We start from the raw sequence: 27,507 nt of genomic DNA on the forward strand, positions 1-27,507 counted from the left end.
ACTACTGGCTGCTGTGGACGTAGCTTCTCTGCACTATACGTGCAGTACATACAGGGGGCTGCTTAGCTGTGGTTGGTATTGTCGTTTGGTGTACGATGACGTCAGTTTCCCTGAACGAGACGTTCTGGTCTTTTCTTTTATCCCACATTTTATTTATGTTGCTTATCAATGGCGTTTATACCGCTCCAGAGATGGGACAATGGACTATTACTGTTGTCAATGTAAGTAGACACTAGGAGTGAGTGTAGGGTGTGAACTGAGTTCAGTAGTCAGACCGGTATACAGGACTTGCTCACAAACCAAACTGCTGGTTTTCATAGCAGCTCATTTCACTTAGATTAAATTCGACGTAATTCCTATTGTCACATTATAGTTGTTTGTGTGATTAATTCCCCGAAGTGACAACACTCGCTAAATTAGCTTTGCAAGTGCTTAGCTTATTAGCTGGTCAGCTAAGTACAAGTAGCACGCTGATGTGGCATATACAGTACGGTACCCTAAGCCTGAGTTTAGTGAAGTAAAAGACAGTTGCTGCGCCACTCATAAACAGCGAGAACCATTGCTAAACACATAGCTGTAGTGTATACCATACTGGTAGTCCAGCTAATGTGTTAGCTGGGCTCTAGCTAATGTAGCTAGCCAGTTTAGGTAGCTAGATAGCTGTCTAATTCAGCTAACACTCAGGAATGAACCTAGCCACTACCTGACAAGTCTAAAGGTTCTTGGCAGAGAAGTGTTTTTCGTTCTTCAGGTTCCTTTTCCTTCTCATTTTTATTTCTTGACTTGTTTACATTTGCCTGTTTTGTTATTAAATATTTAGTGTTTTCCAATTGATATCTAGACTAGTGGCTGTTTGAAAGGTGATGCTTCGTCTCAGTAACGTGACTGGAAACTACAGAAAGCAGCAGAGCATTAATGTTGGATAAGGGTGCAATGCTGTCAATAGCTGACTCTAGTCTATCTACTACTATGCACAATTTACATAGTATGTGTGGTACGGGTGTATCACATACAAACTGCCTTTCCACTGAGTACAGTCACAAATCTGAATGCAAAGCTATCCAGGGCCTGGCCCATCAAATAACAGTATCCATGCAAGGAGCTTTGGAGGTCTGAATGTTGGCTAGTGATCGCCACGAATGTAGTCATATATACTACTCATTCACAAAAGATTTCTTGAAAACAAAATGAAAACCAGGCTCCTCACGTTTTTACTTTAAAATGTGCTTGGTGCTGTTGTGCGTCTCCCTCACAGGAGGAACTTTTGAGCGTGAGACACAGCAAGGTGGTCACACTACTAGTGAGTTACATTTCAGGATAATTCTGTGACCAGGGGATTTGACCAGTCCATCATCTGCACTTTTTCTAGCTCCAGTCGCTGTTTGAGGTGGTTGGTACTGAGGCAAGAAGGGCAACTAAATTCAGCAGGAGTTCTTCGGCCTGCTTAGTGCATGGGTCATCGGACAATGAATACAATAATAAATGTCAGATAACAGTGAATGTACTGTTGCAATCACTAAGATCGTAAATGTGCATTGTATATCGGGTACATTTACCTGATAAATGGATTCAGGGACATTACAGCCATTGGTCATTTTGTGAAGTACACCTATATTTTGTGTCAGTGTCAGTGATATTATGACTAATCACCTTGATGGGATTTTTTTTTTTTTTTGTGACAGACATCAAGACCTTTGCTATTAAAAAAGTCCATGTACAAGAACACTGATATCCAGTTAAAAGGTAGGGATTACATTCAGTACAAATATTATCAAACAAGATGCCATGTAAATTTTTTTTGTACACACTGCATATTAACTGTTGGATGATTGTTGTGTAAGCACACTGTAACACGATGGGAGTTAACTAATGTAATGTTTTCTCCTTTGCAGTCCCTTATTTTAACTGTTCAGTAGAAATCTCATTTGATATCAGGTGGTATTTAAAGTTCTACCCTTGTCACAACGAATTCAGTAACATAGAGGTAAGTTGTGTTCGTGTATGTTATGAAACCACATATGTATGAATTGTGCACTTTTTCCACCAAGGCAGTTTGAGAGCTGGTTTGGAGTTGGTGCCTAATCTCAAATCAGTTCTTTGGGTTTTGACAGCCAAAGAACCGGCTCGCAGCCAGGAAAACTGGTGCAAGTGCAGCTCCGACACTTTGCTGATCTAGAACTAAGAACTGCTTATGTCAGGAGTTGGGGCCAGGATTATCATAACCAACTAAGACTTTGTGACTACCATTTAAAAAAAAAAAAAAATAGGTACCCTGTGGGTACATGTGGCTACTGCTTATAAATAAAATTTTCTGATACCATGTCCATACAGTAAATATAGTGCATATATTTACTGTATGAGGCAGTAGTCACAAAAATTAACAATTTAAAAATCTCAGAAGTAAAATATACCAAGTGTCCTGTATTTTATATTATTCTACTCTTACCTCTTACAGTTTTTGAAACCAAAACCTCCGAACCGAGGTTGACATACACATGCTGTCGCCATGACTGAAACTCTTATTTCCTGGAAATGGCCAGGCGTAGAGCTGAGTGGTCTCAATACTCTTTTCGACAATTTCCCATAACAACTCAGAAGTGCATCACATCTACATCACACATGGGACCACTGGCCAAAGAAGGCGAGCAAAGGGGGACAACCTCAAGTCAAATCAAGTCAAGTCAACTTTGTCAAATATGCTATACATGCTCGACATGCAGCACAGATGAAATTTCAGTCCTCTCTGACCCACGGTGCAAACAGGCAATGCAATAAATTAAAATTGGAACACACTTTCCCTTGGTTTAAGCATAAACATGTCTGAAAGTGATTTTCTTTAGTCTAATCCATTTATTTTGAACGGTGAACCGAACTGTATACACTCACCGGTCATCTTAATCTGAACATGTGTATGCGCAGTGTGTGATTGTTACACACATTCTTACAACATGATGACAGTGGCCTCTATGTGAGGCAGTAGCCACAAAAAAACAGAGCTAGTGTAGTGTCTACTCTGCCGAATCCAATAGTCCATCGTTATTGTTGTGCTTGGTGCTAGTGTTGCTGGGAAAACGGAGATGTATACAGACATACAGTACAGTGATGTAATGATGTGGCTCAGTGGTGGACAAGCAAACTGGTTCATTGACAGTTTGCAAGTTGAACCAACTTCAAACCATCTCCAGCTCAGAACTGTCATCTAGTTTATGTTGGTGGAAAGGGAGTACCAGATATTTCATGTTAAAGTTTCAGTTGCATTTTTGCTATCAGGAAATGTATGATAAGACGCCACTGAGTAGAGGAGAAGGTCTCGACCCCAAACCTCTTGCACCTGGAGAGTACATCGAACACATGTACAGAAAGTTAACCTGCAGCAATGGGATCCAGGTTTTCCCCATGCTAAATGTATGTAAAACAGGTATCATTTCATTATGTAAAAAACTCAGCATCACTTCAGTTTCTTGGGCTCAGGGTATGAACACTGAGTTGATTGTGTCATTTGCTTAATGAAGTTTGGTAAAGTTTTAATCCAGCAGAGAAGCAGCATGGCATGCAAACCCCTGCTGATATAGGCCAGTGAGTGTAGAGCAAGGCAGGAAGAGAATGCCATACACATTAGTAGATACTTTTCAGAACTCCTGTTTTGTTCAGTAGCACTTTTTGATCTATTGTAATTTATATGACCTGCAGAAATCCCAGGCAGAACCAAGAACAGTAGAACCACGAGTGGATTCATTTCATGTAAGACTCTATAGGCCTGTATAGTGGAGGTTGGAAGTGCTGTGATGCTCACAAAGGGTACTTATTTTGGTAACTTTTTGTGTTAATTTTATTAGGATGCCAATTACACCAGGTGGCTTACAGCAGAAACTGCAGTTAAACCAGGTAAAAAGGTAAAGTTCGTGTTTCTCTATGTCTGCAAAAATTTTTTCATCTTTGCAAAAAGTGAGGGTGTAAAGTAGTTTTATCAACAGCACATCCCTCTTTCAAAAGGATCATGTCATTGCTACAACATGGAGAGATGGACCATATCTACTTGTGGTATTGATCAAGACCGACAAGGAAGTCAACTGGAATTTAACCTGTAAACTTCTCAGACTATTTATTTAAGACTTTAGGATTTCTATAAACATAAATTTTGGCACTTATAGTAAGATTGCTACGATTGAATTACTAATTACAAGTGTAATGTCTTTTTTTACTTTGTTACAGTAACTGTGATGATGAAAGGAGAACATGGTTATATTTCAGTCACAGAATGGCCTCTTATGATCGTAAGTGTTTTTATAAGTATTTTAGATCAGCAATGATATTTGTGAGCTGCGATACACTTTGAATCATCTTATGCCTTTTAAGGCCTATTTAAATGTTTATATAAGCCTTTTAACTTGTGTGGTGTTTTGTCCACCTCCTTAGTTCTACATGGTGATGTGCATTGTCTACATCCTGTATGCTCTGCTCTGGTTCATCTGGGCCTCTTGCTACTGGAAAGACCTGTTGCGTATCCAGTTCTGGATAGCTGGCGTGATCTTCCTGGGCATGATAGAGATGGCAGTGTTCTGTGCGGAGTATGAGAACACTAATTCTGTTGGCTCAGCATGTAAGTGACACACACACACAAGCAAAAGTAAAGCAAAAACATGGTTTTGTGTGTATTTTATATATATATATATATATATATATATATATATATATATACACACACACACACGCGCGCAGGTAGTCGTCGACTTACAACCTATGCGACTTACGACTGATCGACTTTACAACCGTCTGGTTATGACTGGCAAGTGTTTCCCAGCTGAGCTAGCTGAGCGTACGACAGTTTCCGCCCAGAGCTAGCTGAGCGTACGACAGTTTCCGCCCCAGCTCCTGGCAGCGCCTCTCGCTGCGTACAACAGTTTCCGCCCCAGCTCCAGGCACATGCGCAGTCTCTCTCGCGCTCCCTCGCGCACTCCGTCATACAGTTTCCGCCCCAGCTCCTGGTTTATGAAACGAGCAAATGCTCCTGCCAGCCCGAGCGCTGCAACAGCTGATGATGATGTAGACGACCCACAGCCAAGCACCAGTGATGTCAGCGGTCACTAAATTTTGTATTTTGCTATGTTTCAAACTAAAATGTTTTCTATTTTTCACACCTGTATTTCGTATTTTTTGTTTTGCACATATTAAACGAATTGTACTGTGTGCAGTGTAGTATGCAGTGTTTTATTTAAACCAAATAATGAGCCAAGGTAATGAAATAAGAAAATGTTGATAAAATAAGACTTTAAGATGATTACAATATCATTACACATCACAATATACTTGCGTTCATTTAACATAGGCCGACTTACGACCAGATCGGTTTACGACCGGTCAGTCGTAACCAAATGCAGTCGTAAGTCGACAACTACCTGTATTAGTGCTCAGTGTAAATGAGTACACCCCCTTTGAAAAGTAACATTTTAAACAATATCTCAATGAACACAAGTTCCAAAATGTTGAAAAGACAAAGTTTAATATAATATCTGTTTAACTTATAACATGAAAGTAAGGTCTTGTCTCATCTCGTCTTCTTCTGCTTATCCGGGGCCGGGTCGTGGAGGCAGCAGTCTGAGCATGGAAGCCCAAACTTCCCTTTCCCCAGACACCTCGGCCAGCTCCTCGGGAAGAACACCGAGGCGTTCCCAGGCCAGCTGAGAGATATAGTCCCTCCAGCGTGTTCTGGGTCTTCCCCGGGGCCTCCTCCCAGGGGGACATGCCCAGAACACCTCCCCAGGGAGGCGTCCAGGAGGCATCCGAAAGAGATGCCCGAGCCACCTCAGCTGATTCCTCTCGATGTGGAGGAGCAGCGGCTCTACTCCGAGCTCTTCCCGAGTGACTGTGCTTCTCACCCTATCTCTAAGGGAGCGCCCAGCCACCCTGCGAAGGAAACTCATTTTGGCCGCTTGTATCCGCGATCTTGTTCTTTCGGTCATTACCCAAAGCTCATGACCATAGGTGAGAGTCAGAACGTAGATCGACCGGTAAATCGAGAGCTTCGCCTTTTGGCTCAGCTCCTTCTTCACCACGACAGGCCGGTAAAGCGACCGCATCACTGCGGAGGCCACACCGATCCGCCTGTCGATCTCACGCTCTATCTTTCCCTCACTCGTGAACAAGATCCCGAGATACTTAAACTCCTCCACTTGAGGCAGGACTTCTCCGCCAACCTGGAGAGGGCAAGCCACCTTTTTCCAGTCAAGAACCATGGCCTCGGACTTGGAGGTGCTGATTCTCATCCCAGCCGCTTCACACTCTACTGTAAACCACCCCAGTACATGCTGAAGGTCCTGGTTTGAAGAAGCCAACAGGACATAATCATCTGCAAAAAGCAGAGATAAAATCCTGTGGTTCCCAAACAGGATTCCCTCCGGCCCCTGGCTGCGCCTAGAAATTCTGTCCATAAAAATTATAAACAGAACCGGTGACAAAGGGCAGCCCTGCCGGAGTCCAACATGCACTGGGAACAGGTCTGACTTACTGCTGGCAATGCGAACCAGACTCCTGCTCTGTGCGTACAGGGACCGGACAGCCCTTAGCAAAGAGCCCCGAACCCCATACTCCTCAAGCTGTGCGTGGAGGTGAGCCCGACTATCTCTAGCCGGTACCTCTCAACCTCCTGCACAAGCTCAGGCTCTTTCCCCCCCAGCGAAATGACATTCCATGTCCCAACAGCTAGCCACTGTGTTTGGGGATCAGGTTGTCGAGGCCCCTGCCTTCGACTGCCGCCCAATCCACACTGCACCGGCCCCCTACAGCTACCTCTGTGGGTGGTGAACCCACAGGAGGTCGGGCCCACGTCACCTCTTCGGGCTGAGCCCGGCCGGGCCCCATGGGCAAAGGCCCGGCCACCAAGCGCTCACATACGAGCCCCAACCCCGGGCCTGGCTCCAGGGTGGGGCCCCGGCTGCGCCATACCGGGCGACGTCACGGTCCTTGATTGATTATTATCCATAAGGGGTTTTGGTGAACTGCTCTTGGTCTGGCCTGTCACCTAGGACCTGTCTGCCTTGGGAGACCCTAACATGGGCGTAATGCCCCTGACAACATAGCTCCTAGGATCATTCAAGCACACAAACCCCTCCACCACAATAAGGTGGCAGTTCTAGGAGGGGGTGAAAGTAAGGTTAATAATATAAACTTAGATTACAGATTTTTCAGTTTTACTCAAATTAGGGTGGTGCAAAAATGAGTACACCCCACAACAAAAACTACTACATCTAATACTTTGTATGGCCTCCATGATCTTTAATGACGGCACCAAGTCTTCTAGGCATGGAATGAACAAGTTGGTGACATTTTGCAACATCAATCTTTTTCCATTCTTCAACAATGACCTCTTTTAGTGACTGGATGCTGGATGGAGAGTGATACGTGTGTGTGAGATTTTTTTTTTTATTTTACACGTCTTTTTTATTTATATATAAAAAATATATTATATTTGCAAACGTGTAAAAAAAAAAAAATATATATATATATATATATATAATATATAACACACACACGTATGTACGTGTGTGTGTGTGTATGTATATATATATATATATATATATACACACACACACACGTACATACGTGTGTGTGTGTGTTATATAAGTGTACTTTGAGTAAAATGATGCTTTCTTGAGAAATAGTCATTGGTCTGCAAGTTTGCTAACTTGAGTCCTTTTCTGGACACACTGTTTTTGGCTCTGTTTGAGCCCCAAGTTCAGTACGGTTGGTGCAGTGGTGCTGTTTTTGGAGCCCAGGGGCAGCTCAGAGAGCCAGACTCTTGATGTCTTGAAAACATGGTTTGGGGCTTGCTTCATCCAAACCATGTTACTGTTTGTAATTTTGTCATGCCACAAAACCAGTGATTATTGTTATTGATATGTTTTTCTGGTGCTATTGCTTGGACTTAAAGATCATAAGCAACGGTTTTCAATTTATGCACATTTGAAACTTTATATGTTAAACTAATTTTCTTCTGATCCCAAGAAGTATTGTTAAGTAATAATTAAAACAATTTAGCGCGGATCGCGGTGAATTTCTTTTCAGTGATTTTTGTGACCACTCGGCGTGTGGTGTCATTCAAGACAAACAAACCACTTGAGTTCAGTCCACTTCTGTTTACTTGCATTGCCGTTCGGCTTGAGTGCAGACATACGTTTGGGAATTTCCAAAGAAAAACCATATTGTTGTGCAGTGAACTGTAACAGCGGGACCGGTTCAGGAAGAAGTTTTTACCTTTTTCCAAGAGAGGAGACGAGGCGGCGCGGGAGGGTTGGCTTTTTCTGAAAGTGGAGACAAGGCGGAGAGAGTGGATTGTGCGCGTGAAGCCAGAGGGTTGGCAGCCGGGTAAATACGCCACTCTGTGCTCCAATCACTTCGACGATTCATTTTTGAAGAATCCCCATCTGTTGGAGAGTTTAGGTGTCCGTGTCGGACAGAGAAGGCTCAAACCTGACGCTGTTCCGACAATTCAAGCACAAAATCAAGCAGTCGGAGAAGAAATGGACCAGCAACGCTCAAGCAAAAAGGAGAAAATTGGAGGTTTTTACCTTTTTCATTTAAATGCTAGGTAGTTGAAAAAAAATCGTTGATGGATGAGATGAGATGTCAGGCCCAATATATTGACACCGGGAAATACTGCAGATGGCAGGCTAATGTGGCCTACTGGCGCACTGTCAAGTAATCGTTACCTATATCCACTATGGCTTCGCAACGGCCATAGGTTCATACATATATGGTTTCACCTCTCGATATTCAATTTGGGGAGTTCCTACTTCAAAATCGCTGTCGCTTTCAGACATTTTACACAACCTCTCAGGACCAAAGTCTGTACACGTGTGCTTGGTTTGCAAGTAAACACAACTTCTGTTTGCCTTGAATGACGTCACGACGACTGTCCCCTGGCGGTAAAAGTGCGCGTGAGAGAGATGTAAACAAACCTTCGGAACTTGCACAAACCAGTAGATTTTAACCATTTTATTAAATTTTAGGGTGGAAATTAGACACTAGGAAGATTGAATTTGCTTGTTGGGTCATTCTTCTAGAAAATAAAGTTGATATTCTACGTTCCACCTCTGACCCTTGCCTATGACCTTTAAACCATCACAAGAAATGCATATCTTGTGTGAAAACATTTTTAAATGACTTGTCTAAATCTCACACCTCTAATAAAAAAAATTACATTAAAAAGCTTTGAATATAAATACTTTTTATAATTACTCTCGTTTTGTTTGTTTGCCCATTTGGAGTGCCATAAATGCTCTCGGTTCTTTCTTCTTTCTGTAGCTCAAAGCTTGCTGGTTTTTGCTGAACTTGTGTCAGCTCTGAAGAGAACACTGGCTCGACTCTTGGTCATCATTGTCAGTCTGGGCTATGGTATAGTCAAGTGAGTAGTGGGTAAAAACCTTTTTTTTTTTAATATTTTTTTGAGCAGAGTGTACAGAGGAGGAAATGAGATATATAACACAAAGATATGAAATTTATCTTTGAGTGGTGACTACGTTTCATGAGTGAGCAAAGCGAATGAGTGAGATATTTTTCAACACAAGATAAACTTCATATCTTCGTGCCACTGTGTAATGTTCTTTATATTTATATGGACACATCCACAAAAAATACACAAGTTAATCAAAAGAACTTTTATTTTTGAACCGGTTCGCCATTTTGACAACAGTTCAAGTCAGCTGGAAAACACTAGGAGTGACATCAGTGGCGTGAAATATCTGGACATGTGTCACTCAGATCCGTGATGCTTTCGTTTGGAAAAATACAAGTTTTTCAACATGAGAAGATAAACTTTAATATCTTCAAGCCAACATGTGATTTTTATTATATAGACACATTCACAAACAGAAAGTACCCAAATTTATCGAAACAATTCATTGATTTCCTCACAAGTGATGTATTGAAGAATGTGTCACTCCATGTCCCGGATGTAGTGCGTATGAAAAATGAGTCGCGTATTTTCCAGTAAAACACTTGTCATATACACGGGAGAGAGATGAATAGATATCAGTGATTTGTGACAAACATTAAATGAGGTGTTTGTTTGTTTTGTTTTTAAATGGTTTCTTTTTTCTTTCCCACCCAGGCCACGCTTGGGCACTGTTATGCACAGAGTCGTGGGTCTTGGGGTCCTCTACTTTGCCTTTGCTGCCATTGAGGGTATTTTGAGGATTACTGGGGTAAATAAGCTTTACTGCTTGTATGCATAAGGTTCTCTTATGTACAGTACCAGTCAAAAGTTTGGACACACCTACTCATTCATAGGTTTTTGTATATTTTCGATTCTGTACATTTTCTACATTTTGTAGAAAAATATTGACAAAGATTATCAAAACTAATGAAATAACATATGGAACCTGTATGGAATTATGTGGTAAATAAAAGCGTTAACAAAATGTTTCACATTTTAGATTCTTCAAAGTAGCCAGTGTTTACCTTGATGACAGCTTTGCACAATATAGGGGCTTTTTACCGACACCACAGATTTTTGTTTATGTAGCGTCCACCATATTGCCAGGCAAAAAACCAGCTGCGACCGTTAATAATAAAAATTGAAATGACTGCAGTCAGTACAATCTCTCTGAAACAATTAAATTTATATCAGCAGATCACATTACATCCAGAAGCTGAAACATGCAGGCATCACAGATCCATATAACATACCCACAAATGTTTATTTGTTTTGCCCACTGCTCTGGGTATGTGTGTGCGCGCTCATTGCTTTCATTGTATTCACTACTTCAAATGGGTTAAATGCAGAGGAGTAATTTTGATGTCCTTGAGTGTGCATGTGACAAAAATAAAGGCTTTTTCTTCTTAATTTACCCACAAATGTATTTCTTCCACTTGAAAAGTATTTGGTAAACCAGCTACCCGATTTGGGACACTGACATCCTGAACTATTTAGGACTTCTAAATACACCGGAGAAGCTAAAGGCATACAAAAGTACAGATGCCTGCCAATATTTTGAGGCAGATTTCGTACATACTAGAATGTTATGGGAAATTCCTGATTTAAAAAGAAGAAAAAAGCTTTATTATGACAAAGGTAAGCTCAACTGTAGACTTCTAACAGTAATAAAAAAAAAGCCAGAGCCTAGATCTAGCATATTTTATGGTGTTTAGCCTAGTCTACATCATCAGTACATAACAAACATGCTGCTAGTCTAGCCAAGCATTAGGTTTAATATATCGCGTCCAAAGCCCACATACATGTTAACATGCATTTGCCACTTGGCATGAGTGTGTTTTTTGTTTTGTTTGTTTTTTTGGTGTAGAGCTGTTAAGTATGACACGCTTATGTACCAGTAGACTGTACTGAGTTGTCAGACCATGCAACCTGTTAAAAGCTCTACTATCTAGAAGAAAGTTCTGTCCATGTCATGCCATGTCATGCCAACATATGGACTTGTTGAATGTTAACTTGAGTATGCTATAGATCTATGGGATTTTTATAACTGAATGGCCTTGAGCTAGAAAAAGTGCTGGGAGAAATAATGGGTGCACAAAGCTTTCATACTAACCTGATATAAAATGTTATCCACACACACAGGAATGCTTTGTTGGCCTCCAGTCTTCCCATTTAACTGCATCTAGCCATTTTTCTCGTTTTTCTGGGTTCACCGGGAAACGGTGAAAAGTTAAACAAAGTTTACCTCCATGTCTGTTATTACATCCAAAAACACTACAGGTCTCTGGCATTGTTCTTTTAGATGTAACTTTTACAAGTTTATCTGTAGATGTTTACTGAATTGGGCTTACAGTCACTTGCATGCGCTTGTGCCGGTTGTTGACACACAAAGCGCACCAGGCAATATGTCTGCATAAACAAATCTGCAGTTACATTGAGGTCATGTGAAGGGCCTCAGTTGGTATTATCTTAACCAACTTCATGAGGTAGTCACTTTAAATGCTTTTCAGTTAACAGCTTGCCTTTTTTAATGCATTTGAGACCAAATAGTAAACAATTAAAAATGTAGTAAATGGCCCTATTCCACAACTGTAGTCATCCATATGTTAAGAACTGTCCAATTAAGTGGAGAGAAATGAGTCCATCATTACTTTGACATGAAGTCTTTTTAAATTAATAAAAATAAAGAAAAAACATTGAATTAGAAGGCGTGTCCAAACTTTTGACTGGTACTGTATCTAAATGAAGCCAAATGTGCCATTTGTGATGTAATTTGGAATTTATCTGCTTGTGTTTTGAATTCTAACTACGTTCTGTTTACTTAAATTGTACTTACTACTGACTAGTTATCTAATTAAAGGAAAGCTCCACCCTAAAACACATTAAAGATGTTTCTTGAAATATTTATGATGTGTTTAGCAATAGGGATGCTAATTTGTTGGTTCGTGCTATATTGTCACTGCCAACTTCTAATCATAGTCAGGTTTTGCTGTTAACACCTAAAAATTTGCAAGAGCTTCTTTTCTTATTCACAATTTTCCAGCAACATTCAGTGTCCTATTAATGAGAAATGCAGTGTAGAAGTAGTGAAGGCAAAGAAAAATGTTGAACTCAAAAGTTCCAGAATTCAGTGCAGCTATACAACACAGCAGAGAGCTACAAGATGACAACATGATGGTGTTGATGGCGGTATTGGTATGAAAGTTGAAGCTTTGGAAGATGAACTGTTTGAGCAGAGTGTACAGAGGAGGAAATGAGAGAGCTGGACAGACTAAAGGAATAAAGTACTGCTGCATTGCTCCGTTTAAACAACTCCGTTTACCTCAACTATCAGCACATAGTCAAAATGGCATTGTTTCAAGAAAATTCTTGGATGCACAATAATGGTCATTGGGGGGGGTTCCTTTAACAAATGTAAAATGTAATTGTTAATATAATTATTCTGTAAAACATAAAGAAGGGGGTGAATCTGGTTTCTCTTGCTCTGTGTTAATGTGTTGTGTGTTGCTCTGAAAGGGCCGGGACAGCGGACCAGCTCTGATCACTGCCATTGTCCTGAGTATGTTTGACTCCGGCACCATTTGGTTCATATCCTTCCAAAGGTTTTGCTCTTCCAGTCATGCAACCATATGAACCTGGAAACCTTTAATCTGTGTAATTTGGCTGGATGTTTACATGTTCCAGTAAAGTCCATCAAAGTAGAGGTTCCCAACCAACTTGCAGCCATAAAAACTCCCATGACCCACCACAGGACAGAACTGGCCTGTTGTAATACATTTATCTGCATCAGTAATCAAATGAGCCAGATCTGCACAAACTACAGTGAGGCTTCAAGACCTCACATTGATTCAGAAAACAAAGATTTTCAATGTAGTCTGTACATGAATGTCACTTATTGCTCAATGCAGCTGGATGCTAAACCATTCTGGGTCAGTGATTTATTTTTTTTTTTAATTGTTTTCCCAAAAATAATTAGAAAATGGCATTTATATTTAGCTTAAGATTTTTATATTTAGCAAATGCACTATATGCCCAAATGTTTGTGGCCACCTGGCAATCACGCTCATGCGGTATATGGGTCTTTCCCAAACTTTTGTCACAATGTTGGAAGCGCACAGTTGTATAGAAGGTCCTTGTATGCTGTAGCATTACAGTTTCCCTTGGAACTGTTCCAGCTTGGCAGTGGTGCTCCGCACAAAGCAAACTCCATGAAGTTTGCTGAAGTTGGAGTGGAAGAACTCGAGCAGCCTACCCAGAGCCCTGATCTAAACCCCACTGAGCACTTTTGCAATGAGGTGAATGCTGACTGCACCCCAGGCCTCCTCACTCAGCATCAGTGCCTGACCTCACTAATGCTGTGGTAACTGAATGAGCACAAAATCCCCATAGTCACACTTCAGAATCTCGTGGAAAGCTTTCCCAGAAGAGTTGAGTGAAACTTGTTATAACAACAAAGGGAGGACTCAATCTGGAATGGAATGTTCAGAAAGCTGTGATGGTCAGGTGTCCACAAACATTTGGCCTTGTAGTGCAATTCACATTATTAATTAACTTTAAGAACACTACAGCCCACTATATAGCCTGCAATAAAAACATAAAACGGATTATGTGGAATGCATTAAAACACTTTTTTTTTTACACTGTCATGAATTGTAATTGCTTAAAAACGTGCTTGATCAGGATCTGATGGTTTTAATGTATAACTGACTAAAAGTATGTTACAACAATTGAACTGACCTATATTGTCATGTGTGAGTTCTCTACTTGATAAATCTGAAGCCAATCAAGCCTTTCCTTTTTCCCTGAGGTTATCCTTTCACTTATTCTTGCTTTTCTAATGCTTTTTTTTTTTTTTTCTTCTTGCCTCCCCATTCCATATCTGTCTTTCTCAGGCCAAAGATTCTGACCTGGCCTTGCTGGCCAACATTCCCCTGGCACTGCTTGACTCCTCTCTCTGTTGGTGGATATCCTTTTAGATTGACCGGTGCATACACAAGGGCTTCCTCCATCATCATGTTTAATTTCTGCAGGCTTACTTCAGTGTTTGTTTATAAGCCTTTAGTGGGTGTGTTTCACCATGGCTAACATGAATGAATGCTAGTGAGGTTCCAGTTCATTTGCTGAAAATGAATTATCCTGTAGTTTTCATTCATAATTAGCAGTGCTCTTATTTTTTGAATGAAGTTTCTTTGACTGCCTCTTTGATCCTTTGACCTTTCTTTTTGTTGTCGCTGTTCACAAGCTATGACAATTCTGCTCTAAGGGTTTATTTCCTTGACGATTTCTTAAATATTTGTTAGTCTTGCACAAACCATAAAGACGCTGAAACTCAGGAGAAACCCAGTGAAACTGTCATTGTACAGACACTTCACCAATACCCTCATCTTCGCTGTAATTGGTGAGTAAATTAAAAAATTAAAATGCAAATTAATTCCTGTTCTTAGGATAGGCTCCAGATCCTGAGGCATCCCAGATGTTTTTATGATTTTAAAAAAAACTCATTGATTTTGTTGAATGTTTTCATTATTTTACATGTGTCTATAGTACATAGTATTTACATTTTGTCTCATTTGTAGCTTCTGTCATTTTCATGGTATGGACGACAAAGAAATTCCGATTAGCAGACTGTCAGGCTGTGAGTATCTGATGCACCTATAGTTTTCATGCTTTCTCTTTTAAAAAGAGAGATGTGTGGTGTGTTTTACCTGTGGTGGTTGTTTTTAGCAGGATTGGATGGAGCTCTGGGTAGATGATGCCTTCTGGAGGTTTCTGTTTTCTGTCATACTGCTTGTCATCATGTTTCTCTGGAGACCATCTGCAAATAACCAAAGGCAAGCTTTGACAACAGACTGATTTCAGTGTCTGCTATACTAATGCCAAAGCGTCAGGGCTTGTTAATGCTGCAGCGTCGCGTCATCGGGCCTCAAATAATCCTTAAGGCTAGACGGCTTTTGAAATTTAGCTCCGTCTGAAATTTGGTCATTGTGATTTGCATGTTTATTTCTATAATATCTCAGAAAAAAACCCACAAAAAAACAGGCCATTCTGTGGCTGGGAAGTTATTTAATTTGAGGGGATTCCCTAGCAAATAATGTGCATGAAATCACTCACTTTTGCGCAGTCCAGCATACAGAGGAAGTCTGTGTGCACGTGCAGATTTACCTACGTCGTCGTCTTTTGGGTTTTATGGCAGCTGGCATCCACAGTGTTGCATTACTGCAACACTGCAATTCCATCTACAGGTTCACCTTGACCATGCACTGATGGTTACAGCATTCTGTCACCAAACGAACAGCTGATCACACCAAGGAGCTCGCTGATCGCCGATATTTTAGTTTGGTCCTGCATTTCCTTCCTTTTGCAACATAACGTCTTTTCTTCTCACTCCATTACCGTAGTCGGTCTTTCACGTTTCGTTCACATTCACGTCCTCCGATTTTCTCTCCTGTTTCAAATTTGTATCCCACAATTCTTTGCGCTAACAAGGAAAGACCACCACGTGATTTCAGGATGTAGTATCTTGAATTGGGTCATGGTGAAGCAGGAAAAAATAGTGGAAGTGAATTTAGGGCCATATGGCCCTAAATTTAGTTGTTCCATTTTAAAAAACGCATAAATTGGAAGTCTGTGATTCAAATTCAGTTTCTTTTGGTCCACTAAACAAAAATAATTAGGTGTCATGGAAGATTCTTTTTATGACCTACACTTGAAAAATCTTTTAAAGGCATGTTGCTCAAGTGTATAGAATTTATGCAGTCTAAGTTCATATTTGGGCTTTACCTCTGGAGTGTAAACTTTTTTTCTACCAAAATTTAGATTGATTGATTGATTGATTGATTGATTGATTTTTCATTTATAGTTTTTTTAAACCATTAAACCTAGACAAATGTATCCAGAGAACATTTTTAAACTTTGTTTAGTGATTGATCTCAGTGCAAGCAAGCTTGAACTTTCAAAGTGAATCTCTGTGTCCTCTCCTACCCATTGCTATAGATATGCATTCACACCATTAATTGATGATTCCGATGATGAAGAGATTGAAGAATTCTTGGTGTCCGCAAACATTGGTAAGCAACAATCTGTACATAACTTTATGGGAGCATCAAAATTTTCTTCTATGCTGTGTGCTCTGTGACTTTATCAGTGTCTTGCTTTATTTCTAGCTGATGGCATAAAATTGAGAACTGCTAAGACTGAGACTAATGGAACTACGAAACCTCCTGCATCTAGTGTGGTCAGTATCAGCTGAGGGAGAAAAAAGCAACACAATACCAAATATACAGTCAGCTGCAGAATTATTGTCACCCATGGTAAACATGGATGAAAACAAAAAATTCACTCAAATAAAACTTACCCTCATATTGAAAGTGTGAGAATATTTTTAAAATTAATTGAAATAAATTTATCAGAAGAAAATAACTTGGATCTTTAAACAAAATGGCATTTGTCACAATTGTCTCCCCTAAATTATTATAAACAGAATGTAACTAAAGCATTACCCTGTGTATATTTTACTTTTTAACATCACCTGAGGGTTTAGAAAGTCATAACCAGCCATCTGTGTTTCACAGGGGTTTACAGTTAAGGTCAAAATTATTAGCCCCCTTTGTGAAATCAGACAATTATTAGCCCCCTTTGTTTATCCATGAAAGTGACAATTTCCAAAAATGTGTATAGTTTGATTCCAAAAGAGAAAAGACAGAATGGCCACTAAGTTTGATGATATTTTATTCATGCTCTGACTTGTAACAAGAAAACAGAAAAATGACATGGTCAAAATTATTAGCCCCCTGACCATCAATAGTGTACCCTTTCTGTGCCACAACTGACATCAACCTCTTTGGATAGTCCTTGACAAGGTTGGCACATGTCTCTGTAGGTATTTTAGCCCATTCCTCCTTGGCAAAGAGCTCCAGCTGGTCCAAATTGTATGGTTTTGGGGCATGGACTTTTTTGTTTTGAGCATGTGCCATAGATTCTCAATGGGATTGAGGTCTGGGCTCTGTGCAGGCCACTCCAGGACCTTAATTTTGGTGTCCTTTAGGAAGTTTTGGACCACTTTCGATGTGTGCTTTGGGTCATTATCATGCTGAAAGACCCAGCGGCGACCTAAGCCTAGACTAAGAGCAGATGTCTTGATGTTATCCCTCAAAATGTCAACATAATGTTCCTTTTTCATGATTCCATGTACCCGAACAAGGCTCCCTGTGCCTGAGGCAGCAAAACAGTCCCATAACATGATGCTCCCACGACGATGTTTCACTGTGGGAACTGTATTTTTGGGGTTGTAGGCCTTGCCCTTCTTTCGCCAAACAAAGGCAACATCCATGTGCCCAAACAGCTCCAGTTTTGTCTCATCAAACCAAAGGACAGACTTCCAAAACTCATCTTTAACTTTCAAATGTGCATGGGCAAAGTTCAGTCTGGCTTTGAGATGCCGTTTTTGGAGTAATGGGGTTTTTCTTGGGCAATGACCTCAGAGCTCTCCACAATGAAGAGCCCTTGCTACTGTCTTCCTCAAGACCTCAACTCCAGAAGAGGCAAGGTCAGCAACAGTCATTTTGGTGGATGTGCGGGGATTCTTGCCAACATCCCTGATGATTTTTCTCTCTTGGGATTGAGATAATTTGCATTTTCATCCACGCCCAGGTTTGTTACGCACAAAATGGAACTCCTTGTACTTTGCAATGATGCATCGCACAGCTGTTCTAGAGCCTGTGAAGCATCTATAAATGACAGTATAGCCTTCCCCCTTGGTATGGGCCTCAACTATTTTCTTTCTGAGGTCCAGAGTGATTTCTTTTGTCATCGGCATGGCTTTAAATGCAGATCCCTCTCAGAAATGTGTTCAACTGCCTCTAGGCCTGTTCCTTCAAGTCCCTTAAGTAACAATCAATGCTGATTGGATGTTCAGGTATTGTCTGGGAGATAATTGACTGCACAGGTGTGGCTTGAAAGCTGACAGGCTGGTCGTGTGTGTTTTAAACGCAAGGAAATTGCGTAGGGGCTAATAATTTTGACCACCCCATTTTTCACTATATTTGAGATTAAGGATACTTAAATATTAATCTTACATTCCAAAATGCACCAGATACTACTGAATAACACTTATGAATGGTTGATATTTTAAAATTACATCAGTGTTACAAATTTTGGGGAGAATTTTATCGTAATGTTCCAAAATTTCATGGGGGCTAATAATTTTGACCTTAACTGTAAATATGGGATGACAAAGAGGCCAAATTCACCAACATAGTCATTTGTTAACATGGGGAAGATACACAAATTCAATGAATACAAATAGAAGAAGAAGCCATTTGTCACATGCACACTTCAAGCACAGTGAGCTTCATCCTCTGCATTTAACCCATCTGAAGCAGTGAACACACTCACCCAGAGCAGTGGGGCAGCCATACCGCAACGCCCCGGGGAGCAGTCAGGGGTTAGGTACCTTGCTCAAGGGCACTTCAGCCCAAGGCCGCCCCATGTTAACCTAACTGCATGTCTTTGAACCGTGGGGGAAACTGGAGCACCCAGAGGAAACCCACGGAGACACAGGGAGAACATACAAACTCCACACAGAAAGGGCCCCTCCGGCTGCTGGGCTCAAACCCAGAATCTTCTTGCTGTGAGGCAACAGTGCTAACTACTACACCACGTAAATTAGTAAATATTTGAATATTAAAAAAAAAAAAGCTGTAAACCTCAAAATGCCCATATCCACTGTTGGGGCAATAAGCAAAATGGTTAAAAGAACTGGAGATGTAATAAGCATGACTTGGAAGAGGACCATGTAATTTTCTTCTGTGAACAGTGAGGAACATGTGTAGAAGTTGTTGGTAGTATTTTGGGCTCACTCCAAATTCTCCAAATCTACTACCGGCTCCATGCTACTAGGCGTGATTTGAAAGGCCGACCAGAAGGTGGTGTTTTCTTTCATCTAACAAAAAAAAAATCCTTGTAGTTTGTTAGATGCTACTCGAGCTTTGACTGGAACTGCGTTCTATGGTCAAGTGAAACAAAAATAGTTTTTTGGTGACAAACACAAAGATGGGTTTGGTGCAAAAAGATTTATGGTCATACAGAAAAGAGCCTAATCTGCATTGTTGGTGTTGGATTTCTGATGTTGGTTTTCCTCCAAAGACCCTGGGACTCTTGTTAGGATACATGGCATAATGAGTGCCATGAAGTAAAATAAAAATCTAACTGCTTCTACCAGGAAGCTCCACCTGGGTCATGGTTGGAATTTCCAGCTGGACAACAGTCCAAAACATGCATCCCAGTCCACACAAAAATGATTCGGTGCCAACAGGCTCAAGCTCTTGATGTGGTCATCCCAATCCCCTGAGCGAAATATCATTGCAAACCTATGAGGCCTGGTGAATGTGGAGAGCTTGTGTATTGTAGATTCCTTGCTCTTTATTCTCGGTGTCTTCTCAAGCATAATACGAGCCTCAGTGCTGTTATTTTGGGTAAAGGGAGGTTGCACACAGTACTAAATGCAGGGTTCTCACTCGGGCAGGGTAGATTTTATGATGAAATTATTTTATTAACCACAAATACCTTTTACCAAAGGTGCCAGTAATTTTGGACTGTAATTTAAAACAAATAGTATGCAAACTGACTGGAGGAATATTCCCCCCCCAGGATGAAGACTTGAAGTGGGTGGAAGACAACATTCCTTCCTCTTTAACAGATGTGTAAGTATCTTATTAAAGAAAAAAATGTTGCTTTGTTCACTTGTAGGTTAATTATACAGGGTAAGTTAAAGGAAAACCTTTTTTTTTTTTTTTTTTGGGTATTGTGTATTGAAAATGGGTGTCCCAGAAGTGCTTAATATTGCTACATAATCTCCATTTTGTTCAATGCAATTGTTCCAGCACTTACCAAGATTCCTGTAGAAGAAAAAAAATCTTCTGGTTGCTGTTTTATGTTGCATTTTTAAGGTTTTCATTTGATTTATCCTCGTGTAATATCACAAATTTATCCTAATGATCATGAAAAAGATTAATGCAAGTGTTTTTAATCTGATTTTTCTTTTTCCATATGCTTGTAGTTTTGCTACTTGATCTGTATCTTACACATGATCCCTGCTGAAGAGTAACAGTATCTCATCAACTTTCTCAGTGTTATGAAATTATAATATCTGTTGTGTAGAAAGAAGAGCTGCAAGTCAACAGTAGAGGAAGCTGGCATGAACAGTCATCACATTAGACATTTTCTAACAAAATATTGCTGATGGTGATTTTACTTGGGGAATATATTGTGCTTAACATAGAGGATATTACATGGTTGTGCCAAGATATGACGTTTATCTCTGAGTGGTGAATATATTCATGAGTGAGTGAAGGCGCATAAGTGAAAATGTTTTCAACATACAGTGGTGCTTGAAAGTTTGTGAACCCTTTAGAATTTTCTATATTTCTGCATAAATATGACCTGAAACATCAGATTTTCACACAAGTTCTAAAAGTAGATAAAGAGAACCCAGTTAAACAAATGTGACAAAAATATTATATTTGTTATTTATTTATTGAGTAAAATGATCCAAAGTTACATATGTGAGTGACAAAAGTATGTGAACCTTTGCTTTCAGTATCTGGTGTGACCCCCTTGTGCAGCAATAACCGCAACTAAATGTTTCTGGTAACTGCTGATCAGTCCTGCTTGGAGGAATTTTAGCCCATTCCTCTGTACAGAACAGCTTCAACTCTGGGATGTTTGGTGGGTTTCCTCACATGAACTGCTCGCTTCAGGTCCTTCCACAACATTTCGATTGGATTAAGGTCAGGACTTTGACTTGGCCATTCCAAAACATTATTCTTCTTTAACCTTTCTTTGGTAGAATGACTTGTGTGCTTAGGGTCATTGTCTCGCTGCATGACCCATCTTCTCTTGAGATTCAGTTCATTGACACATGTCCTGACATTTTTCTTTAGAATTCGCTGGTATAATTCAGAATTCATTGTTCCATCAATGATTTGCAAGCTGTCCTGGCCCAGATGCAGCAAAATGGGCCCAAACCATGATGCTACGACCACCATGTTTCACAGATGGGATAAGGTTCTTATGCTGGAATGCAGGGTTTTCCTTTCTCCAAACATAACACTTCTCATTTAAAGCAAAAAGTTCTATTTTGGTCCCATCCATCCACAAAACATTTTTTCCAATAGCCTTCTGGCTTGTCCACTTGATCTTTAGCAAACTGCAGATGAGCAGCAATGTTCTTTTTGGACAGCAGTGGCTTTCTCCTTGCAACCCTGCCACGCACACCACTGTTGTTCAGTGTTCTCCTGATGGTGGACTCATGAACATTAGCCAATGTGAGAGAGGCCTTCAGTTGCTTAGAAGTTACCCTGGGGTCCTTTGTGACCTCGCCGACTATTACATGCCTTGCTCTTGGAGTGATCTTTGTTGGTCAACCACTCCTGAGGAGGGTAACAATGGTCTTGAATTTCCTCCATTTGTACACAATCTGTCTGACTGTGGTGGAGTCCAAACTCTTTAGAGATGGTTTTGTAACCTTTTCCGGCCTGATGAGCATCAACAATGCTTTTTCTGAGGTCCTCAGAAATCTCCTTTGTTCGTGCCATGATACACTTCCACAAATGTGTTGTGAAGATCAGGCTTTGATAGATCCCTGTTCTTTAAATAAAACAGGGTGCCCACTCACACCTGATTTTCAATCAATGGGATGACAAACACCTGACTCTAATTTCTCCTTCCAATTAACTGCTAATCCTAGAGGTTCATATACTTTTGCCACTCATATGTAATAGTGGATCATTTTCCTTAAATAAATGGCCAAGTATATTATTTTTGTCTCATTTGTTTAACTGGGTTCTCTTTATCTACTTTTAGGACTTGTGTGAAAAATCCCATATTTTAGGTCATATTTATACAGAAAATTTCTAAAGGGTTCACAAACTTTCAAGCATCACTGTATGCATATACAGTGGGGCAAAAAAGTATTTAGTCAGTCACCAGTTGTGCAAGTTCTCCCACTTAAAAAGATGAGAGGCCTGTAATTTTCATCATAGGTATATCTCAACTATGAGAGACAAAATGAGAGAAAAAATCCAGAAAATCACATTGTCTGTCTGATTTTTAAAGAATTTATTTGCAAATTATGGTGGAAAATAAGTATTTGGTCAATAACAAAAGTTCATCTCAATACTTTGTTATATACCCTTTGTTGGCAATGGCAGAGGTCAAACGTTTTCTGTAAGTCTTCACAAGGTTTTCACACACTGTTGCTGGTATTTTGGCCCATTCCTCCATGCAGATCTCCTCTAGAGCAGTGATGTTTTGGGGCTGTCGCTGGGCAACACGGACTTTCAACTCCCTCCAAAGATATTCTATGGGGTTGAGATCTGGAGACTGGCTAGGCCACTCCAGGACCTTGAAATGCTTCTTACGAAGCCACTCTTTCGTTGCCCGGGCGGTGATCATTGTCATGCTGAAAGACCCAGCCACGTTTCATCTTCAATGCCCTTGCTGATGGAAGGAGGTTTTCACTCAAAATCTCACAATATATGGCCCCATTCATTCTTTCCTTTACACAGTGATGTTTCCACCCCCATGCTTCACAGTAGGTATGGTGTTCTTTGGATGCAACTCAGCATTCTTTCTCCTCCAAACATGACAAGTTGAGTTTTTACCAAAAAGTTCTATTTTGGTTTCATCTGACCATATGACCTTCTCCCAATCCTCTTCTGGATCATCCAAATGCTCTCTAGCAAGCTTCAGACGGGCCTGAACATGTACTGGCTTAAGCAGGGGGACACGTCTGGCACTGCAGGATTTGAGTCCCTGGCGGCGTAGTGTTACTGATGGTAGCCTTTGTTACTTTGGTCCCAGCTCTCTGCAGGTCATTCACTAGGTCCCCCCGTGTAGTTCTGGGATTTTTGCTCACCATTCTTGTGATCATTTTGACCCCACGGGGTGAGATCTTGCATGGAGCCCCAGATTGAGGGAGATTATCAGTGGTCTTGTATGTCTTCCATTTTCTAATAATTGCTCCCACAGTTGATTTCTTCACACCAAGCTGCTTACCTATTGCAGATTCAGTCTTCCTAGCCTGGTGCAGGTCTACAATTTTGTTTCTGGTGTCCTTTGACAGCTCTTTGGTCTTGGCCATAGTGGAGTTTGGAGTGTGACTGTTTGAGGTTGTGGACAGGTGTCTTTTACACTGATAACGAGTTCAAACAGGTGCCATTAATACAGGTAACGAGTGGAGGACAGAGGAGCCTCTTAAAGAAGTTGTTACAGGTCTGTGAGAGCCAGAAATCTTGCTTGTTTGTAGGTGACCAAATACTTATTTTACTGAGGAATTTACCAATTAATTAATTAAAAATCCTACAATGTGATTTCCTGGATTCTTTCCCCCCATTCTGTCTCACATAGTTGAAGTGTACCTATGATGAAAATTACAGGCCTCTCTCATCTTTTTAAGTGGGAGAACTTGCACAATTGGTGGCTGACTAAATACTTTTTTGCCCCACTGTATTTCTCAGGCTGGATTGACTGAAGTTCCTTGTTTCAACATGTGTCCTGTTTAAAATAGTTTTTTTTGTTGTTGTGTTTTTTTTTTTTTTTTCCTGCATGGTTTCATGCACACTAAGCAGAAAGTGTTCAGAGCTCCTCTAACTTGCATGACTATGTATGTTTCTTGAATTTCAGTGCTTTGCCTGTTCTTCTTGACTCCGATGAGGTTTGTTAAATCAATTTTACACTATTTTTTTTCAAAGTTAAGTTTTTTTTTAAATACAGAATTTACTGTGCTTTTCAATGTGGGTCACTTTGCAGGAACTCATGACGACAAAATATGAGATGTCAAAAATGCAGTGAAAGCACAAATTAATGGCCTCCTTCTGAGACCACAGGTGGTGGTGCTGCTGCTGCTCCTCCCACAACCAGTACTAGATCCTTACCAGTGAGAAAAGGATAAACACCAGGCAAGACAGGCGAAGAGTTTGATGGTGTATCAGAAGGGAAGCAGAATTATGCTTCAAGTCACAGGAGTATCCTGGCTCACCTAGCAAGTCCTTTCTGTATTCATGACTTTGACATCTATTGTGAAAGGTTCCTGCATCCACCAGAAATACGATTACTCATTCACGCATTTTAGAATCATTCCATTCGTCATAAAAACAGACAAGTCAAACAGCCCATCAATCTAAGCAGAAATATACTATAATTTATTTCTCTACCAATTTTCACTACTTTGTTTCAGCCACTTTAGGGCTTGAGTTTAGAAGTGGGGGTGGGGTGGTTTTTTTGTTTTTTGGGGTGTAGTGGGTGTTTTTTTTTTTTTTTTTTTTTTTAATGAACATCTCTATTTAACAAGAACAAGAAGTTGAATGACCAAAGACCTGGTTTGTTTCGTCTTTAGTAGAGGAAATAAATCCGAAATTTTCTTCAGGTGTCCTCTATGCTTGTTTGTGTTTCATGGCGGTGAGCCATTTTGCTTCTGAAAATACAGTATGGGAGCAGGATGTTCTGATTTAATTTGTAAATATACATGTTTTCTTAAATGGCTGGGTAATGAGTAAAATAAAACGTAAGAGTTTCAACTCTAGTCAGGGTAATTACTACTGAACTGAGCTGGATCACTTTAGCAGGAAGCAAAAAGTGCCTCTTGCACCAAAAGCAATATGCTGTTAATATTCCTCCATTGCCTTGTGCACTTTTTAAAAATACATTGTGTTTTGTTTTTTAAAATCATAAACCTTAAACACCTAATCATAAAAATAGTTGGTCTTGTAGAATCACGCATTTTTCCTGTTTTATGTTGAATGTTTTCATTTCTTTTCAGAGAAAAGCACAGTTTGCTGTACAGAGATACACCCACAGGACAACTGGTGTGAATTGGATGGTTAGAATCTGTTGTAGCCTACTTGTGTGCTCACCTTCTTGTCAGAGATAAAATAAATTATGCTAATTTTGCATTTGTTTTATTTTTATATATATATATATATATATATATATATATATATATATATATATATATATATATATATATATATATATAAGAGAGAGATATTCCACGCTTATGAGTACTGAAATGGGGACATGAACTTATTTTTAAAAATTCACCTAAAATCATTTCTTTTTTTTACCATCAGGTCACAAAACATGTAATCTTTAATGAATGATATGTTAAAAGATAACTTTAATTTTCTGAGATGTAATAAAAACATATTTATATGCCAAAGTCAAGCCTATGAGTTCCAAAATGATGTCTGTTACATTACTTCTGTTACAATTGTCCATCTCACGTCTGTTACAAATTAATTACAATCTAGCTATATACCATGTTAATCTTATTGAAAGAATGTGTATGTTTATTCTACTACACATGTTTATTAATTATATTTGCTAAAACATCACCTTCCTATGTTTCAAAAAGTAATTCTACATTGTTAAAATTGAGAATATATATGTCCACAACACTTCTGTTACATTCTGACTTTGGCATATAAATATGTTTTTATTACATCTCAGAAAATTAAAGTTATCTTTTAACATATCATTCATTAAAGATTACATGTTTTGTGACCTGATGGTAAAAAAAAAAAGAAATGATTTTAGGTGAATTTTTAAAAATAAGTTCATGTCCCCATTTCAGTACTCATAAGCGTGGAATATCTCTCTCTTTTTTTTTATATATATATATATATATATATATATAAAACATAAACCACATGAATGCAGGGGTTAGACTGATTTTTGTACAGTATTTGTCTTTTCTATTACCTTTTCCTTCAGAGTGTACTTGAGGTTTTTGTATCTTCTCCTGAATTATTTTTCCGCCTTGCTGTAGGATATCAGATTCTTTCTTTTTCAGATTTTCAATTACATCTGTTTTCATCGTGCGTGTTGTGATAGTTTACTTCAAATGTAAATATTCTTTATTCATGGGTCTTCTTTTGTACTGTTACTTGTTGCAAAAGTACCCGTTTTCAGCATGATTCCAGTAAGTCATATTTCTTACGATTGATGGGTATTAAATTATTACTTTAAACATTTTATGTAGTTTCAGTATTTGATTCATCATTTGATAATTAGGTCATTATGTTGCTTTTAATGTAATTTTGATAAATGAGCCTACAACACGCACAGAGTGGGTAGGGTCAGAAAGCTAGTGTCAAAAGAACAGGCTGGAGGTGGACAGGTGTAGCTCTGTACCACTTAAATTCTGAGATTGCATGAATAAGGGCTTAAAAATTAAACTTCAAGATCTGTCATTTAATAAGCATTTTAATACAGCCATATCCCATTCTCATCTCATTATCTCTAGCCGCTTTATCCTGTTCTACAGGGTTGCAGGCAAGCTGGAGCCTATCCCAGCTGACTACGGGTGAAAGGCGGGGTACACCCTGGACAAGTTGCCAGGTCATCACAGGGCTGACACATAGACACAGACAACCATTCACACTCACGTTCACACCTACGGTCAATTTAGAGTCACCAGTTAACCTAACCTGCATGTCTTTGGACTGTGGGGGAAACCAGAGCACCCAGAGGAAACCCACGCGGACACGGGGAGAACATGCAAACTCCACACAGAAAGGTCCTCGCCGGCCACGGGGCTCGAGCCCGGACCTTCTTGCTGTGAGGCGACAGCGCTAACCACTACACCACCGTACCGCCCCACAGCCATATCCAGTTAAAAAAAAAGAAATTCTTTATACAGTTTAAAACTAAAAGCTTGAAAAAGCCATTTTTCTGCCTGTTCGGAACTGTGTGTGGGGGAAGGAGGAGTCAGAGGAGAATGGCCGGACTGGTTCAAGCTAACACAATAGCCACTCTTTTTGCAATCATGGTGAAAAGTGTCTCAGAATTTCCAGCACAAGGCAAATGGGTTAAAACAGCAAAAGACCACATCACGTTCTGCTCCTGCCAGCCTAGAACAAGCAACACAGGTGACAGTGGGAACAGGTTCTCTGAAAGATTACAATCTTTAACTGTCCAGTTTCTGTGAACCTATGCCTACCGTGGCCTCAGGTTCCTGTTCTTGGGTGGGTTTCTAAGTACTTTATTATACTCCTGTTAAAGTGGATGCTGTCAGCTGC

At 39.9% G+C, this 27,507-nt stretch overlaps 1 protein-coding gene across 3 annotated transcripts; it reads left to right on the forward strand.

Moving 5' to 3' along the window:
* On the forward strand, nt 1-25,378 carry tmem87b (transmembrane protein 87B). Of its 3 annotated transcripts, none has more exons than XM_060925365.1 (20): nt 1-221; nt 1,683-1,743; nt 1,893-1,984; nt 3,271-3,405; nt 3,691-3,741; nt 3,837-3,893; nt 3,994-4,084; nt 4,213-4,274; nt 4,417-4,600; nt 9,301-9,400; nt 10,106-10,199; nt 14,323-14,394; nt 14,720-14,828; nt 15,007-15,065; nt 15,155-15,261; nt 16,424-16,497; nt 16,594-16,664; nt 20,078-20,130; nt 24,113-24,143; nt 24,239-25,378. In XM_060925365.1, the coding sequence occupies exons 1-20, from the start codon at nt 96-98 to the stop codon at nt 24,278-24,280; spliced, it is 1,671 nt and encodes a 556-aa protein (XP_060781348.1). In that variant the 5' UTR covers nt 1-95; the 3' UTR covers nt 24,281-25,378. The 3 variants fall into 3 exon arrangements, with proteins under 3 accessions (XP_060781348.1, XP_060781347.1, XP_060781350.1); XM_060925364.1 differs by lacking the exon at nt 14,323-14,394 and adding an exon at nt 12,947-13,018 and having other exon boundaries at nt 2-221; XM_060925367.1 differs by having other exon boundaries at nt 2-221; nt 15,158-15,261.
* The last annotated feature ends 2,129 nt before the right edge of the window (nt 25,379-27,507 follow it).

The sequence above is a fragment of the Neoarius graeffei genome, chromosome 7, assembly GCF_027579695.1.
Source record: "Neoarius graeffei isolate fNeoGra1 chromosome 7, fNeoGra1.pri, whole genome shotgun sequence".
Taxonomy (NCBI): Eukaryota; Metazoa; Chordata; class Actinopteri; order Siluriformes; family Ariidae; genus Neoarius; species Neoarius graeffei.

Coding starts and splice junctions, on each gene's coding strand:
- tmem87b (XM_060925365.1), top strand. CDS start 96: ATGACGTCAGTTTCCCTGAACGAGACGTTCTGGTCTTTTCTTTTATCC. Junction 3,406..3,690: donor AGGTTTTCCCCATGCTAAAT/GTATGTAAAACA, acceptor TATGACCTGCAG/AAATCCCAGGCAGAACCAAG. Junction 15,262..16,423: donor CCATCTGCAAATAACCAAAG/GCAAGCTTTGAC, acceptor CCATTGCTATAG/ATATGCATTCACACCATTAA.